At 37.3% G+C, this 16,336-nt stretch overlaps 4 protein-coding genes across 6 annotated transcripts; 2 read left to right on the forward strand and 2 right to left on the reverse strand.

Annotated features, from left to right (window-relative positions):
- Positions 1-177: 177 nt before the first annotated feature.
- LOC104744701 (putative pectinesterase/pectinesterase inhibitor 22) lies at positions 178-2,570 on the reverse strand. The gene is made up of 2 exons (XM_010465789.2): positions 1,590-2,570; positions 178-1,092 (listed from the first exon to the last, which is right to left on the reverse strand). Exons 1-2 carry the CDS (start codon positions 2,542-2,544, stop codon positions 425-427), a joined length of 1,623 nt encoding a protein of 540 aa, XP_010464091.1. The 5' UTR covers positions 2,545-2,570; the 3' UTR covers positions 178-424.
- A 409-nt stretch (positions 2,571-2,979) lies between these two features.
- Positions 2,980-4,759, forward strand: LOC104744703 (uncharacterized). The gene is made up of 8 exons (XM_010465790.2): positions 2,980-3,333; positions 3,441-3,507; positions 3,599-3,638; positions 3,758-3,890; positions 3,970-4,041; positions 4,140-4,220; positions 4,341-4,402; positions 4,500-4,759. Exons 1-8 carry the CDS (start codon positions 3,085-3,087, stop codon positions 4,570-4,572), a joined length of 777 nt encoding a protein of 258 aa, XP_010464092.1. The 5' UTR covers positions 2,980-3,084; the 3' UTR covers positions 4,573-4,759.
- Positions 4,760-6,747: 1,988 nt separating this feature from the next.
- LOC104744704 (phospholipase D zeta 2) lies at positions 6,748-12,044 on the forward strand. Of its 2 annotated transcripts, none has more exons than XM_010465791.3 (16): positions 6,748-7,282; positions 7,610-7,711; positions 7,803-7,924; positions 8,008-8,149; positions 8,237-8,407; positions 8,485-8,886; positions 8,967-9,083; positions 9,164-9,303; positions 9,386-9,535; positions 9,613-9,769; positions 9,847-10,347; positions 10,443-10,589; positions 10,677-10,976; positions 11,062-11,193; positions 11,377-11,504; positions 11,596-12,044. In XM_010465791.3, the coding sequence occupies exons 1-16, from the start codon at positions 7,052-7,054 to the stop codon at positions 11,828-11,830; spliced, it is 3,177 nt and encodes a 1,058-aa protein (XP_010464093.1). In that variant the 5' UTR covers positions 6,748-7,051; the 3' UTR covers positions 11,831-12,044. The 2 variants fall into 2 exon arrangements, with proteins under 2 accessions (XP_010464093.1, XP_087344803.1); XM_087488677.1 differs by having other exon boundaries at positions 6,759-7,282; positions 8,584-8,886.
- Positions 12,045-12,157: 113 nt separating this feature from the next.
- LOC104744705 (putative protein phosphatase 2C 34) lies at positions 12,158-15,006 on the reverse strand. Of its 2 annotated transcripts, none has more exons than XM_010465793.3 (7): positions 14,801-15,006; positions 14,572-14,688; positions 13,481-13,765; positions 13,080-13,394; positions 12,895-13,012; positions 12,563-12,786; positions 12,158-12,482 (listed from the first exon to the last, which is right to left on the reverse strand). In XM_010465793.3, exons 1-7 carry the CDS (start codon positions 14,807-14,809, stop codon positions 12,261-12,263), a joined length of 1,290 nt encoding a protein of 429 aa, XP_010464095.1. In that variant the 5' UTR covers positions 14,810-15,006; the 3' UTR covers positions 12,158-12,260. The 2 variants fall into 2 exon arrangements, with proteins under 2 accessions (XP_010464095.1, XP_010464096.1); XM_010465794.3 differs by having other exon boundaries at positions 14,796-14,989.
- Positions 15,007-16,336: the final 1,330 nt, after the last annotated feature.

The raw sequence follows: 16,336 nt of genomic DNA on the forward strand, positions 1-16,336 counted from the left end.
GATTATACATAAAACACTGAATTTTCTAATTTCTTTTTCCAACTGTGAGACGTAAGAAACTGGCAATTATATTTGTGTACGTGGATCTTTTTTAAAGTTAGTGGTAGACCATGTATCACAATTCTTCATCCGTCCTATTCAAACCAGCTCAAAATGTTCAAACAAGATCTAGAAATATTTTTCGACCACTGCGAAATTAATTATTAAATACAGTAAAAATAAATGCTTTACATAAATCTATATTCAGACACAGCCTACAAGTTTAAAATCTTACACACACACACACACACACACTATATCCTTATGAATGTTTTTTTTATTATTTTTTCTGTGCAAACCAGAGGATTATGTGGATTGACAAACCATAAATGAAAATTAATAACAATAAAAAATTCAAAAATAAGATAAAAAAAAATTAATTGAGTTAGTTAGCTAGACCAGCGGTGAATGCGACACCTGTTGCCGGAAGCCATCTCCGACCGTCAATGAACGATCCAGCGGTGAATGACAACGCAGTTCGTTTGTCCATGATATGATAACCAGGCCATTTAACCCGACCGGATGATCGCCAACCTGGTCCAATATTATTGTATTCTCCATACCACAAAGTGTCCAAAGCAAAGTTACCAAACCACTCAAGCCATCCTCTTGGCTGGACAAGCTGGCTCATGTAAGTGTTCATGTACACTGTTCTTGAATAAAGTTTCCACGGCCGGCCAAGATAAGTAGGTTGTGTGGCCAACACGTAGCTATTCTGAATTACGAACCCTGTATTCTGATTAGGGCTTTTTCTCCCTTGCGCGGTTATCGTTACCTTTTGGAGCGGTAAAGGAACCCGTGTGTAGATTTTACAGTTTTGCAAAACCGCTGCGCCATTCCCGAATATGAAATCAATCGTACCGTAAATTTCACAATCTCTATAGAACTGACGGAGGGAATGGGCGTAAAGAGTGTCTTGGTAGCCTTCCACGCTACACCGATAAAAGGCGGACTGATCAGAATCAACCCTCAATGCGACAGCTTGACGGTTTTGCGCCCCAGCTGTGTTTCTGAATGTTATGTCTTTTGCTATGAATCCTCTTCCAGAAACAGCTGATCAAACCAAAATTAAGGGTTAATCTAGTTAATTAGATATGGCTAATTATGAGTAAGTAACAAATTATATTGAATATATAAGAAGTTATTTGTAACACAAGAAAAGGATAATTTATAAGAAAAGACTGTAAAAAGCTTGAAAGTCTGTAGATTCCAGAAAGCAAAAACATATGTTTTATAAAGAAAAACAAAATAAACAAAAATTTGACCAAGACCAATAAGAACGAAAAGGTAATAAAAAGATTAATCAATCAATTAAGTATCTAATTAGACATTGAATTAGTAGATAACTGTAGCACAAGAAAGGAATCAATTATATATAAGAAGAAAAAAATAAACTATAAAGCTTGAAAGCCTGCGGATTGCAGAAAGCATATATGCTTTTCTAATTTTAGACACGCTAAATAAACAAAATTTGACAAAAACCAAAAAGGGAGGAACGTACAAAAAGGTTAATGATCAATCAATTAATTAACTAAAATAAAAATACTAACCAACGGTTGCAGTTCGGAATGTGGTAAGACCTTGCATGAAATTCCGGTTACCGGTTATAATCGTCTGTCCGATACCGTCACCAACAAGCATAATGTTAGTCTTCTTCTTCTTCAAATCAATATTCTCTTTATACACACCTTTCTTCACATATATAACATATCGCTTTGTGCTATGATTGGGAGCCTCGTTGATGGCCTCATTAATCGTCCGATACTTCCCTTTTCCATCTAGAGACACAACCGTGTTTGAGTGCATCGCACTAGGTTCATGACGCTTCATGAGGTTCTCCTCGGTCTCCGTTAGCCACTCAGGGCGTGCGGGGAAGCTCTCGTTCCTAGATGCCTTGAAAGGCAAGGCATTGAGCTGCGTGTACATGTCTAAAACGTTGCTCACGAGCTGAGTGACTTGTCTTAAGCTACCTTTGATCATTTCCTCATACTTTCTCTCTGTTCCTTCAAACCCTTCTAGACACGTGTCTTGGTTACTCATCGCTGCGCTTAGCCATGTCTTAAGGTTGCCTCCTGCTGCAGCAGCATCGTGAGAGTCCCCGTCTATTCCTCCTCCTCCGTGGAGTTTGTTCATCTCCAGCATCGACCATGCAAGCTCCGTCACCGAGAAGCCTACAAGCTCTTTGCAATCCTCTATGGCGATTTGTTCACGGGAATGGACAAATAACGTCGTAACCGTTGGGATCCCTTCCATTGCTAACTTGGCTTTGTCGTGTGCTTCCTTTACCGCAGCGCTTAAAACCGAATGCGGGCTTAATCCGTGGCCCGATTCCTTGATGTGCGTCCGGATGTTAGAGACGCATGACTCATGAGCATCGATAAACTGACACGCTTTTGCGACAAGAGACTGAAAGTTTTCTTCTTTGTATGGCTTGAAAATAGTGGTTTCGGACGAGGAAGTGTGAACAAACATAAGCATAGCTAAGAGAAGAGCCATGATGCCCATTTTGTGTGAACAAGTTTACACGTTTTGGGTTAACCGAGGAAAGAGTGAAGCTATATATAGAAAAAAACCTAGGGAGGTTTAGGTATTGATTGTTGGTGAAGAAATGTTCTTTGCCTCTATGGGAACTGTAGGAACAAATTCAAACTTTATTTTTTTACCTTCTTTTCTTACTCTTTTCTCAAGCCAAAGTTTATTCTTTCTTCATTTGTTCAAAGCTCTCTTTTATCTATCGCCCTTTAGATTCTGCTTCGTTGGACTACGTTGCGTCAATCGTCATACTGACTATGACCGGTACGGTTATTATCTGATTTCACCCGGTTCAAATTAAACGAAACCAACTGGTACATCTTGTGAAGAACGAAAGCTCTTTCTAACCGATTGGTTCATCAAAGCGTATAAACCGAGATTTTCCGGTTTTGTTCCGGTTTTGTACTGCTCCATCCATCTCTAATCTCTTCCCTTCCGTTTTGTCATCTTATCTTCTGGAGAAAAAGTGAGCAAATCCCTAGAGAAACTGTAACCGTCGCCGTGATTCGGAAAATGGCACTAACCCAGATCGTGAATCCAATCATATATCCATCTCGCACAATTCCACGGCGTTTCACGGCGATCTCGCCTTTTAAAACCCTAAACCCCCAATTTTCCCGCCACCCAACAACTCACGCACTGTCTCGCAGGCTCTTCCTTCCTTCTGTTTCGTCGATATGGGATGCCATTACCGGAGGCGGTGACTCGAACCCTCGTGAGGCCGTCGCAGCGACTCGACTCGGAATGCAGCTCTTCAGACAGGTAGAATTTAATCAATCCGACAAAACAGAACTGTTCTAACAAAAGAGACTCTTTTTTAGTTTGGTTCCTTAAATCTGAAAATGCTTTTCGTTTCCTTTTGTGAAAAGGGTGATGTTGCTGGATCGGTGACTGAGTTCGATAGAGCTGTTGTATTGGACCCAAGGCAAAAGGCATGTACGTTTTTATCTCCTTTTATCTTTAGCTCATGACTCTATATCTCTAAAAAGCTTTGTAATTTTGAATCATGTCTTTTTTTTGATGACAGATCTTTGGCAACGCGGGCTTTCTCTTTACTATCTAGATAGGTACTACTAGCTTCCTACCTTACTGTCTCTTTGTTTGGGATAGTTGCTTATTAGAATATGTTTCTTTTTGTATTGTGAAATTTTTAGTCTTTATGAAGTAATGAGATATCCAACAACAGGTTTGAAGAAGGTGCAGAGCAGTTCCGGATAGATGTTGCTCAGAACCCAAATGACACAGAGGAGTCAATTTGGTGCTTTCTCTGTGAGGCTCGGCTCCACGGTGTTGATGTTGCACGGAAACAGTTTCTTGAGGTTTGTTTTCCCTTATCCAAGAGCTTATCATTCTATATGATTAGTGGTAAAAAAAATAGTATATGAAATTTTTGTGTAGGTTGGTAGAGATTCTCGGCCTGTGATGCGGGAAGCTTATAATCTATTCAAGAATGGTGGTGATCCTGAAAAGGTTTTTTTATTTGAGACAGGTTTCTTGGTAATTGATTGAAGTCATGATTTTCTTCTCACCAAACTCACTTGGTAGTATCTGATTTTTCAAAATAACAGTTAGTTAAAGACTTCTCTAGTGGTCAAGCAAGCGAATACTTCTACGCTTCTCTGTACGCAGGGCTCTACTATGAAGCTGAGGTATACTCTCTACATCTTGAATTTCTCCAACATAATTTGCATTGACATCTATTGTTCTTCAAGAACAAACAGTCCTCAAATAATCTTGTTTTAAGTGTCTTGTTTTATTCTTTGTTGTAGGGTAAATCAGAAAACGCCAAGTTTCACATCACTGCTTCTTGTGGATCTCCATATGGGCAGAGGTCTGAATCTCTATAGCATACTAGAAGCAATTAGAAATGAAGAGATACGATGGTTTTGTGTTTTTGATACGTTTGAATCCCCCCTATTTTTTTCCAGGTCTGATGATTATATGGCTTCACTTGCTAAAGTTCACTGCCTCTGTAGAAACTGGAGCTCCGGTTTTGTTTGAACCCGTTTATATTTTCTTGGAGCCGTACATGATTTACCTTTTTTTATTTAAGGCCCAATTTGTGAATATCAGCCCAAATAAAACTTGGACACCGGTTTGCAAATTTTGACCTTTATTTATTAAAAGACTTGACAAAAAGCAAGTAAATTAGTAATGAGAACATTGTGCCGTTTTGGAATATCTTTCAGTAGCATTGGAATTTTTCTTACCAATTATGATTATCATTATTTGGATGATGAAATTCACTTTCCTGAAATGAAAGTGATGGTTCAATTATCAAAGGTTCTGTGATTTATATGTTTACTTACTACCCCAGGTCATCGTCTGGTTACCTATGACGTTTTGTTATTCGTTGTATACCGAGATTAATTTTATAACCATGTTGTTACGTATACGATATAAAAATTAATTGTCTATACTTGTACTTTATCTATACTATTAAAGCAGAAGTACTTTCTAGAGTAAAAATGGACCATGACTTGGTTTTGGTAGGTTTTTCATTAAAAATGATTAGAGAATCACAAAATTTAATCTAATTAACCTATAGTTTGGATTTCATTAAATAACGAAAATACCCTCGGTCGATTACTTAAAAAATTGCCAGGTCGGGACGCGGATCCTTATATATCCGACTACAGAAGGAAAAAAATCCGGGGATCTGTTTGTACTCCAGAATAATATTTTTCGGATCCAGTATATTATTTCATTCAAGATTAGTTATTTAAGATCCCAAACAGAGTTATTCGTTACAGGCAAACACTCTGATTTCATTTTCCTTTAAGGTATTTAAATGAAAACCATAAATTTTAATTACCAAAAATTCGGATATTTCCTTAATTACCGAGATTGATCTTAACAGATAATCTTTTAAAAGGAATATTTAGTGATTCAGTTAAAATCTTTAAAAACGAATATTCAAGTTACCAAATCTGACTAAATTGTTTGATTTCCGATATTATAATATTTCCTTAACAAAATTTTAGTAATTAATTGTGAGTAGTATAGATAGAAAGAATTAAAAACGCAGAAATTATATATATGTAAAGTTGTAAACTAATTTACAGAAAAGGTGTATATCCCACATCGACTAAATATTATGGAATATGGTTCATAATCACTATAAATATGTGACTAAAATGTTTTGAGTACAAATGAGCAGGAAGCTTGATTTATCAGGTATCCAAATTTAACAGTTTAATTTGGTTCTATATTTGAAAATATTTAAAATTTTAAAAAGTAAACATATTATAATATATTTACGTTTTTAAAAAAGTTTAAGATATTATAAATATTTAAATTTTTTATACAATGTTTAAGATATTATAAATATTTGAACTCCTTCGAAAGTTTAAAATATTATAATATATTTAAAGTCTATAAAATATTTAAGTAATATTAATATTTTAATTCTTAAAAATTTAAAATATAAAATTTTTTTGAGTTAAATCTGTTAAAACATGTATTTTATCAAACTATAAATTAAGCTATGGAAGCAGGGTGTGTCTATCCTCTTACAAAACTACTATCCGATATTGCGGAGTGTCTATTCTCTTACAAAACTACGTACTATCTACTATTGTGGTGTGTCTGTTTCCGTGAAAAACTACATTTTACAAACTACTTACTCTATTAGGATTTCCAATTTACTGTTTAACCCCAAATATACAAATAAATACTATATAAATAAAGAAAATAAATTAAAATAAAAAACTATATTACAAAAATACAAATTACAAAAAAAATAACTAATACAATATATAATCCCGTGCTGTAGCACGGGTATCACCTAGTACAAACATTAAATAGTATCTTTAAAAAGTTGAGAGAATTCTAAAATCATATGATGATTGTACTTGAGATGAGAGACACTAATCATTTTTTTGTCTTATCACAACACGTTAGATGAATTAAAATAAGTGTGTGTTTGGGAATATTCTGATATAAAAGCACCAAAAAAAATTGGGATATTCTTGTCGTTTTGATGCTTGCATGGGCATATACTCCGAACACCATCAACCTCTGTTTCTTCAAAAGACCAAATTGTCCCTCGATACGAAGAAGAAGACATCCAGAGTTCTATTTTTAGCAAAGCAAAGTCTAAGGGTAAGATCGTCATATTCGCTACTTTGTCCGATTCGGTGATATATTTATAAATAGAAACAGAGAGCTCTTGTTGTCCAAGTTGCATATATACACACGGTAAAATTGACGGGAGTTAGCATATATAATAACCTTGATCTTTAACGTACACGTGTCAATAATTATACGTGTCATCATCTGACGGCGCAACCAGGTCATTCGTTAAAACCTAACGTGACGGAACCACTCCCCTTGCCGTTGAATATACTATTGTCGGACAGATTTAAACCTTGATTCTAAAATCTACATAATCTAATATATATATATACTTAACATCGATCTGTTGATCAGTGGCTAGTTCTTCGGACATGCAATCGTGAACGGTGAGAAGAGTTTATCGATGTCGACGGAGACTTTGCTACTTCATAACGGCGTTAAATCGGACAGCGTCATCAGAAGAAGCAGAGCTTCCGGAGGTGATACGGCGGCGGCGGCGGCGTATTCAATCGGCGGTGGATGTAAGATATTCGATGAGCTTCCAAAGGCTACGATCGTCTCGGTCTCACGACCCGACACCACCGATTTTAGTCCCTTGCTTCTTTCTTACACCTTGGAGCTTCAGTATAAACAAGTATGTCTTTTACAATGCCTTTCTTGTAATCTAAGAGAGATTAGTTTACTCTGTTTAATTGTCATTAGGGTTTGATTTAATGCCGAAATTGACCATAGTCTCTATTTTTAATAATTCTCCTTTTCTTTCTTCTCTTCCGTCTAGAAATTCTGATATTTATGACTAAGAGATCACGTGAAGACGATTCAACTTCTTGCAAAAGAAGTTTTAATTCATATATTTGCAGTTCCATGGTTTTTTTTCTTTATTAATTCTGTTCTTGGTAAATTAGTAAGCAAGACCTTTGAAATTGTTATCCTCTGTTTTTTGTTTTTGGTGTATGTATAGTTCAAGTGGACACTACAAAAGAAAGCTTCTCAAGTTTTATACCTACACTTCGCTTTGAAGAAACGTTTGATTATTGAAGAACTCCACGAGAAGCAAGAACAGGTCAGACTTTTCCGGGTTTTTTTTAATTTGCTAACACACCCCAATTAAAAAGACTATTATTGAACTCGAAAAAATGCGGTGTATTTGACAGGTTAGAGAGTGGCTGCATAGCTTAGGGATCTTTGATATGCAAGGATCAGTTGTGCAAGATGATGAAGAACCTGACGATGGTGCTCTTCCTCTTAACTACACTGAAGATAGTGTCAAGAACAGGTAATTCAGGAAACTTTTTTGGCTTTGTGGATTCGAGTAAAAGTTTTTGATTTCTGAAACATTAGATTTTTTATGGTGTGCAGGAATGTTCCTTCGCGTGCAGCGTTTCCAATCATTAGACCAACGATAGGCCGGTCAGAGACAGTTGTAGACCGTGGGAGAACTGCAATGCAAGGCTACTTGAGTCTCTTTCTAGGGAACTTGGACATTGTTAACTCCAAAGAGGTTTGAGAACTTTTGCTGATAGATGACTATGAATACTCTAGTTGTGATTTGTATGTTTCTTGCGTCACACTTAAAACGTATCTGCAGGTCTGCAAATTTCTGGAAGTTTCTAGACTCTCGTTTGCTAGAGAGTACGGTTCGAAGATGAAAGAAGGGTATGTCACAGTGAAGCACCTTAGGAAAGTCCCCGGATCTGATGGCGGCCGATGCTGTCTTCTTTCACATTGTCTCAGCTGCTTTGGAACTAACTGGACAAAGGTTTGGACAAAATAAATTCATGATTGTGTAAATCTCTTTAAATTTTCTAGCTGGGATGAACAATTTTTCTTTTAAAGGTTTGGGCGGTTTTAAAACCGGGATTCTTGGCATTACTAGAAGACCCTTTCAGCGGAAAGCTTCTAGATATAATGGTGTTCGACTCATCGCTGTTCCAGGACTCGAAGGAGTTTTCTGAGCAGCAGCATTTGGCTGAACAGGTGAAGGAACACAATCCGCTGCGCTATGGCTTTAAAGTGACAAGTGGAGACCGAACCGTGAGAGTAAGAACTACAAGCAGTGGGAAAGTTAAAGAATGGGTTAAGGCCGTTAAAGAAGCTGGCTGTAACAGTCCACATCGGTTTGGCTCGTTTGCACCACCTAGAGGCTTGACATCTGATGGAAGCCAGGCTCAGTGGTTCGTAGACGGTCACACTGCGTTTGAAGCCATCGCGTTTGCAATCCAAAATGCAACATCAGAGGTTCCATTGCTTTGCCTCAACTCATAATTGAGAACCTATCATAATATCTTGGGAGTTTTAATTCAAAATGTCATCTGCAGATATTTATAACTGGTTGGTGGTTATGCCCGGAGCTATATCTCAAACGTCCTTTTCAAGATCATCCGTCATTGCGGTTAGATGCATTGCTTGAGACAAAAGCAAAACAGGGCGTTAAGGTATGCTTTATATGACAGATTTCTTCCAATGGATTTGTGATGTTTTGTTGTAAACGCTTAAACTTTAAAATTTGTTGCAGATTTATATTCTTATGTATAAAGAAGTTCAGATTGCCCTGAAGATCAACAGTATGTACAGTAAGAAACGGCTTCAAAACATTCACAAGAACGTCAAAGTTCTTCGTTATCCAGACCATCTCTCCTCTGGCATTTATCTCTGGTACAATATTAAGCAAATCCCATGGATGAAGCTAACTACTACTTAGCTATAACTGAAGTTAAAATTCTTTGGCATTTTTCAGGTCACACCATGATAAGATAGTGATTGTAGATTACCAAGTTTGCTTCATTGGAGGGTTAGATCTCTGTTTTGGCCGCTATGATACAGCGGAACACAAGATTGGAGATTGCCCTTCTCATATATGGCCAGGAAAGGATTATTACAATCCTAGGTAGGATCTTGAACTTGTCTGAATCTTTTCTAACAAAAAGAATCATCTTTCTCACGAATGTTTATACATATTATCAGAGAATCTGAACCAAACTCATGGGAAGAAACGATGATAGACGAGCTTGACCGGAGAAAATATCCAAGAATGCCGTGGCACGAAGTCCATTGCGCTCTTTGGGGACCGCCTTGTCGCGATGTTGCTCGACATTTCGTCCAGCGGTGGAACCACTCTAAGGTAGAAATATCTGCTGCTTGTTTAGCTATTTGCGGTCTTTTATACGGTTCTGATATATTTTGTCTTTGTTAAATTAGAGAAACAAGGCACCAAATGAACAGACGATTCCTTTGCTGATGCCTCACCACCATATGGTTCTCCCTCACTACTTGGGAACTAGAGAGATCGATATTGTTGCGGCTAAAACCAAGGAAGACCCTGAAAAACCCGTTGTTCTCTCTAGACAAGACTCTTTCTCTTCAGCTTCACCACCTCAAGATATCCCTTTGCTTCTCCCACAAGAAAACGATGCGGACTTTGACAGACAAACAGGAGATCTGAAGTTAGATGATGGTTCAAGAGAAGATCTCTATCGATCTAATGCTAGTGATGAGTTTCCAGGGGAAACATCAGAGGAAAGCGATCGGGACGAGACTGTGAACGAGTGGTGGTGGCAGATAGGGAAACAAAGTGATTGCCAGTGTCAGATAATCAGAAGTGTTAGCCAATGGTCTGCTGGAACAAGCCAGCCTGAAGATAGCATTCATCGAGCTTATTGTTCGCTTATCCAAAACGCTGAACATTTTATCTACATTGAGGTATATATAACGTAATCATTCAAGCATTTTCATATAAAATCTCATCATCTTAAATTAGTCCTATATTTTAATCTTGTAATCTTGTTGTTAACCAGAACCAATTCTTCATCTCCGGGTTAGAAAAAGATGACACGATTCTGAACCGCGTTTCTGAAGCCTTATACAGACGCATTCTGAAGGCTCATGAGGAGAACAAGTGCTTCCGCGTCGTGATCGTTGTACCACTCCTCCCTGGATTTCAGGTACTGTTTACATCTTCTAATTGTAATCTCAAATTGGTAACAAAACAAAACCCCAATGCCAATCATTTTTATGTTGCCTAAAAACAGGGAGGTATCGATGACTTTGGAGCAGCTACTGTTCGAGCACTGATGCATTGGCAATACCGTACGATCTCTAGAGAACGAACTTCGATTCTTGACAACCTTAACGCTTTGCTAGGTCCGAAGACGCAAGATTACATCTCTTTCTACGGTCTGAGATCGTATGGACGGTTGTTTGATGACGGTCCAATTGCCACTAGCCAGATTTACGTGCACAGTAAGCTAATGATTGTTGATGACCGCATTGCGGTGATCGGATCTTCTAATATAAACGATCGGAGCTTACTAGGCTCACGTGACTCGGAGGTATTTCCACAACTCCATTCTATTCTTTATGGCAAAAAAAAGAAAGAGAAGAGAGTTATGCATTCATTAATAAATCGTGTTTCAGATTGGAGTTGTGATCGAAGACAAAGAATTTGTGGAATCTTCGATGAACGGAGTGAAGTGGATGGCCGGGAAATTCTCTTACAGTCTTAGATGTTCCTTGTGGTCAGAGCATCTCGGCCTTCACCCCGGGGAGGTAATTTCATATATCCATTTTCTAAACGCCTATACTTACTTTTTTATCATTTGAGTCTATTGCCCCTCAAAACTTAGCTTCAATAGTTTAGTGTTATGATATTTTCACTTGTCTATGCTCTCTTAACCATCGTTCAACTTCATAGCCATTTTAAAAATGTTAAACTTATAATTTTGTGTTTAGATGAAAATAATCGAAGATCCAATCAAAGAAGCAACATACAAAGACTTGTGGATGGCAACGGCTAAGAAGAACACTGACATTTACGACCAAGTCTTCTCTTGCATTCCTAATGAGCATATACGCTCAAGGTTCATACTTCTCCTTTTAGTTTCCTAAATTAACTCACTCCTTGCCCTCAATATGAGATGATCTAATGATTCTTTTGATCTAAAAACACAGAACTGCCTTGAGAGAGAACATGTCTCTTATAAAAGATAAGCTAGGTCATACGACGATCGACCTTGGGATTGCACCGGAAAAGCTAAAACCATGCGGCAGCGACTCGTGGGAGAGGCTGAAGGAGACAAGAGGTCACCTTGTGTGTTTCCCATTACAGTTCATGTGTGATCAAGAAGATCTCAGACCGGTTTTCAACGAAAGCGAGTTCTACACTGCTCCTCAAGTTTTCCACTGATCACTGATTATTGTAGATTGGTTAAAGACGCTCACACATTGCATAGAGAGATTAGTTATATACCGTAGAGGGAGGAACTTCATTTTATAGCTTCCTAGGTTTTGCAGATGTATATGTGTGTATAGTGTACACTTCTTTTTGTGAATAATGTTTATGTGTCTCATGATGTTATACACTCTTGAATTGTTTAAATACAATATTTACTTTTTCTTTATCCCGTATAGGTCTGCATACTTCTAATTCCTAGTTCTACAGGTTTTGATCTCTAAGAGCTTATTCAAATTCCAAGTAACCGATTGTGTTGTTTAGATTGTAATAGAACTCTGGTTCGGCAAGAAATTTGATAATCAATGCGATTTTAAGAAAAGTCTATTTACATCACAGCATTTATCTTTTTTTCTCTTGCCTGGTCCCAAAACCATTACCTACTTTACAAGGTCGAGTCAGGGTGAACATGTTGCGATAGAGATGAGGAAGACTCTGACGATTGGAAGAAGAGGCAAACGGCAGAGATATCATCCATTGCAATTCCACGTCTCTTTCTATTCCAAGCCTTAACCGCTTGCTGTACCAGTCGTTTAGCTGCCTTTGGCCGGTCAGCGGTCGAGGAAACAATGTCTATGGCCTCTTGGTTTGATATCACATCCCATACCTTGAATATTTCAAGTTAAATGACTTTGCTAATAATAAACAAACAAAATTAAATTAAAAAGCTCATTTAAATGTTCTTACCCCATCAGTGGCCAAGATTACAAACTGGTCTCTAATGGATATATGCCTTTGCGTGACTTCAGGCACTGAGACCAATCCGTACTCTTTGATGCAATAGTCTCCGAATGCTCTTGACATTGCGAGTCCTGGATACTCCTCTTCTGGTTGCCATACACGGTGGACTCCTGGCTCGTCCTGGAGGCAGAACACTCGGCCGTTGCATCCGATTATACGCTCTTCCTCCTCTGTTTTCAAAACAGAGTAAAAAACAGAATTTGAAAGAAAAAGATTCAGAACTGCTTCAGCAAAATGAAGTGAGATTTACATGATCTAATAATGATTATGGAACTAACGGGGAAGATTTGGTTTGAAATCTACGGTGAGCTGAACCGCGACCAAGCTTCCTTCATCTGAAACCGTGGCCAATACGGCACGTGAATCCCCAACGTTTGCTATATAAATAACTTCACCCTGCAGCAAGAAAACCATTTAAGCAACGAACAAAGCATCCTTCTAATGATCTTGAAAGTCTCTTTACCTGTCTCACAACGGTTAAAGCGGTTGTGCCGCTGTTGAAAGAATCAATCTTTCGGTGATGCTCAAGCTCCCGATCAACAGCTTCACAAGTTTTGAGGTATGCGTATTTCCATATGGCGAACCGCTGAAGCTTTTTATCGGATTCGTCTAGGTCTGCTTCGGGTTCTGCTAGTGCGGTCTGAGAAAGCGTCTCTTTCCAGTTGCAGAGCAAAGATATAGGCATTGAGTTTCTGACTTGTTTAGAGACAAAGTGTCCCCAAGGACCGTGTCCATCAAATATCCCACAGAAGATCATGTCTTCTTGACATCCAAATCCCTATTTACGAATCAAGAATATGATTCAAAGGAGCATTCAAAACAAGCTAGCTTTCTAGAGATAGCTTGAAGTAGAAGTAAGTGTACCTCCCAGACGATGGCACAGTCCTGATTAACGCCTTTCTCACCGCGTCTAGAGAAAACAGAAGCCAAGTTATTAGATCCATCTGCATTAATGCAACCAGAGGATCTAAGAATCAGGTCCTTCTTCTTCGCCTCTCTCGCCATTTCATCTGCTGCTTCCTTGGCGTAGCTTTTACCGTTCTTGTTCTTGGCTTTCTTGATTGAGAAGGATCTAGCTAAGCCGTTGAACATGGAGGAGAGATGTCCCATTTTCTTCCAAAAGGTGAAAGTATCATACGATCTTGAACCCTATGAATGATAATATACATAGAGTTTGAGAGAGTTGCATTAAAACAAAGAGCAAGAGGGAGTTAAAATATAATATCAAAGTAGGAAAATTTTCTTCAAAGATTCTTTTTCCCGGGGGAAAAAACAATATGAGTAATTTAAAACAGTTTTAAGGACAAAAAAAAGATTGTAAGAGAGAATATTCATGTCTGACATGGACTTCCATTAACACGAGCTCTATACATTCCTCTAGAGTTATAAACAAAATTATAACTTGTACGTAACAGAGATGGAGAGAATAATAATGGATCTGATCTGAACTTGAAGCCAAATCGAGTTTTCTCTTTTAAGTAGAGATAACTTATTGATATAGAAATCATGTTACGAGATTTGGAGATTTTCTCTTTTTTACTTTTCCGGGAAAATAAGCAATAAAAACCTTCGTATAATTTATTAAACAATCTGAAAATTGGAAAACTAATATTTTTGGTATTTTTTTGGCCAAATTTTTCTGTTCCTTGTGAAACAAAATTGCCAACGAATCCACTAGATTTGTCGTTTGTACAAAAATGAAATAAGAACCTTGAAATGAAAGAGTAAAAGCTCTTTATAAAGTAAAAATAAAATAATCTGTTCTTTCGATCCAAATTCAGAACTAAAGATACTGAAAAAATTAATGAAAGATTGAAAAAGCCTGAAACAATTTTCTCTCGTATACAAAATTCAGAGATTAAAAAAAAATTAACATTTCGAATTGCACCAAAGGTTTTCAAAAAGTAAATCAAGAACGTAAACAGTTAGTAATAAGTGACAGTAATAATACACACCAGGGAGAGGGAGAGAGATGGCGTAATGCTGCTAAAGGAATCAAAGGAAGAGGAGTGAAGACCGGGTAGATGACCTAAGCTCGGAGAAATTGCGTAGCACCCTAACCGGAGAGGAAGCTAATGGAGTAGAGAAAGAAAGAGAGACTCACAAAATCAGAAATCACAACCCATTTAATGCTCCAAAAGATTCAAGAAAAAAAAAATCAAATGGAGAGAGAGATTACTGGACCCCTTTCATTTTTTTCTTGCGGCAAGATAGAGGCAGAGCTGTCTTTGGTCGTTAGTGGGTTATCTATCCTAAATTCCTAATGCAATTATTGGTTAGAAAATAAATTATTTGTACAGTATGTGAAAACAAAGAATTTGAAAGTAAATTTTACTGCTCGTCTGGTACTAGTAAATAGTGATGGCATGTGACAAAATGATCCGACCCAAAATGTATGATGCGAAAACAATTTATAAAAAAAAAATATAAATTTGAAAAGTTAGGTAATTTGTATAAATAGCGCACTTAATTAAAAAAAAAAAAAAAAAAGTCCAAAATGGCTACAGGTTTGGTAAAAGCAAAAGTCAATAACGAATCTATAAGGACTGTTTCGTACAAAGGATGTTATATAACCATCTTTGAGTTTTTTGGTTAAGAAAAATGGAATTCTATCTTTGAGTTGTTAAACAAAAAAAAAAAAAAAGAAGATAATTGAGTTAATTAATTTTGCAAAAATTAATTAGTTAAGTAGTAGTCTAGTAGATAACAATCAATCCAATAGATTTCCACGTAAGTAACCTGTATAAGATCATATCGTTTTCTTTTAAAAAACTTTGGTAAGTTTAATAATGCAAAAAAAAGATAAATTCCGTAATGGGTAAAAAAGTAGTACAGAACGGAAATGGCTTTGGCCCTTGAGCATGCAAACTGAATAAAGTTCCGTAGATCGTAGCCATACACGTTTAACATAAGGATTCTAAAATAAGAAAAAAAGAAACGTTACAAGCTCCACGTTTGCATATATACCAACCTCGAAACTATGAAAACTTAAACCAAATTTTGAGATTTTAACATAAATCAAACACTACGGTCTCTACATCTCATGAATACCGAAACTAACAAATATTTAGGTAGATTTGGCATTAGCATCTAACCCTACGAAAAAGAAAAAAAAAATGCTCTAGCTAGACTCTCTAGTATCAAAATAATTCCATTAAAAATGTTAACCCGAATCGAAAACAGTTTATTAGCAATAATAAGACGCCGTGACGAAACTGTACTAGACGAAGCCTTTCCCCACAAGAGAATGTAGTCAGTGGGAGCCAATGCGATGACTGTTTATGACCCTCGCATGTGAATATGTTAGTCTTCTCATGGGAACCCACACTGACCTTTTTTCTTTGGATCAAATCGGTTGATGTTTGATGTGTCGGCAACGACGGTGGAAAAACCAAAATCTTTGCATTGACTCAATTATTTGCGAAGTTCGAACTAATAGACATTAATTCAATTTCGCGAGAGACCATATTCCATATTATTTAACGTGATGTAGACCATATGACACGTGGCGGACCAAAGGATCTAGAGGAGAACTTTCGGTTTGAGGGCCAGGCTAGGTCATGTCCCAAATATTAGGGGAGAGAGGTTCACAGTCATATTTTTTGGTTAGAAAAAAGTTGAGATTGGCAATTAAACCACGTGAGAACGACATTGATTAAGTTCGGTCCTTGTGGGGTCTGGTCTCATAGCGAGCACAATCTAAAAAAAAAGGATCATACC

Source organism: Camelina sativa, chromosome 15, assembly GCF_030686135.1.
Source record: "Camelina sativa cultivar CO46 ecotype springtype chromosome 15, ASM3068613v1".
NCBI classification, from domain to species: Eukaryota; Viridiplantae; Streptophyta; class Magnoliopsida; order Brassicales; family Brassicaceae; genus Camelina; species Camelina sativa.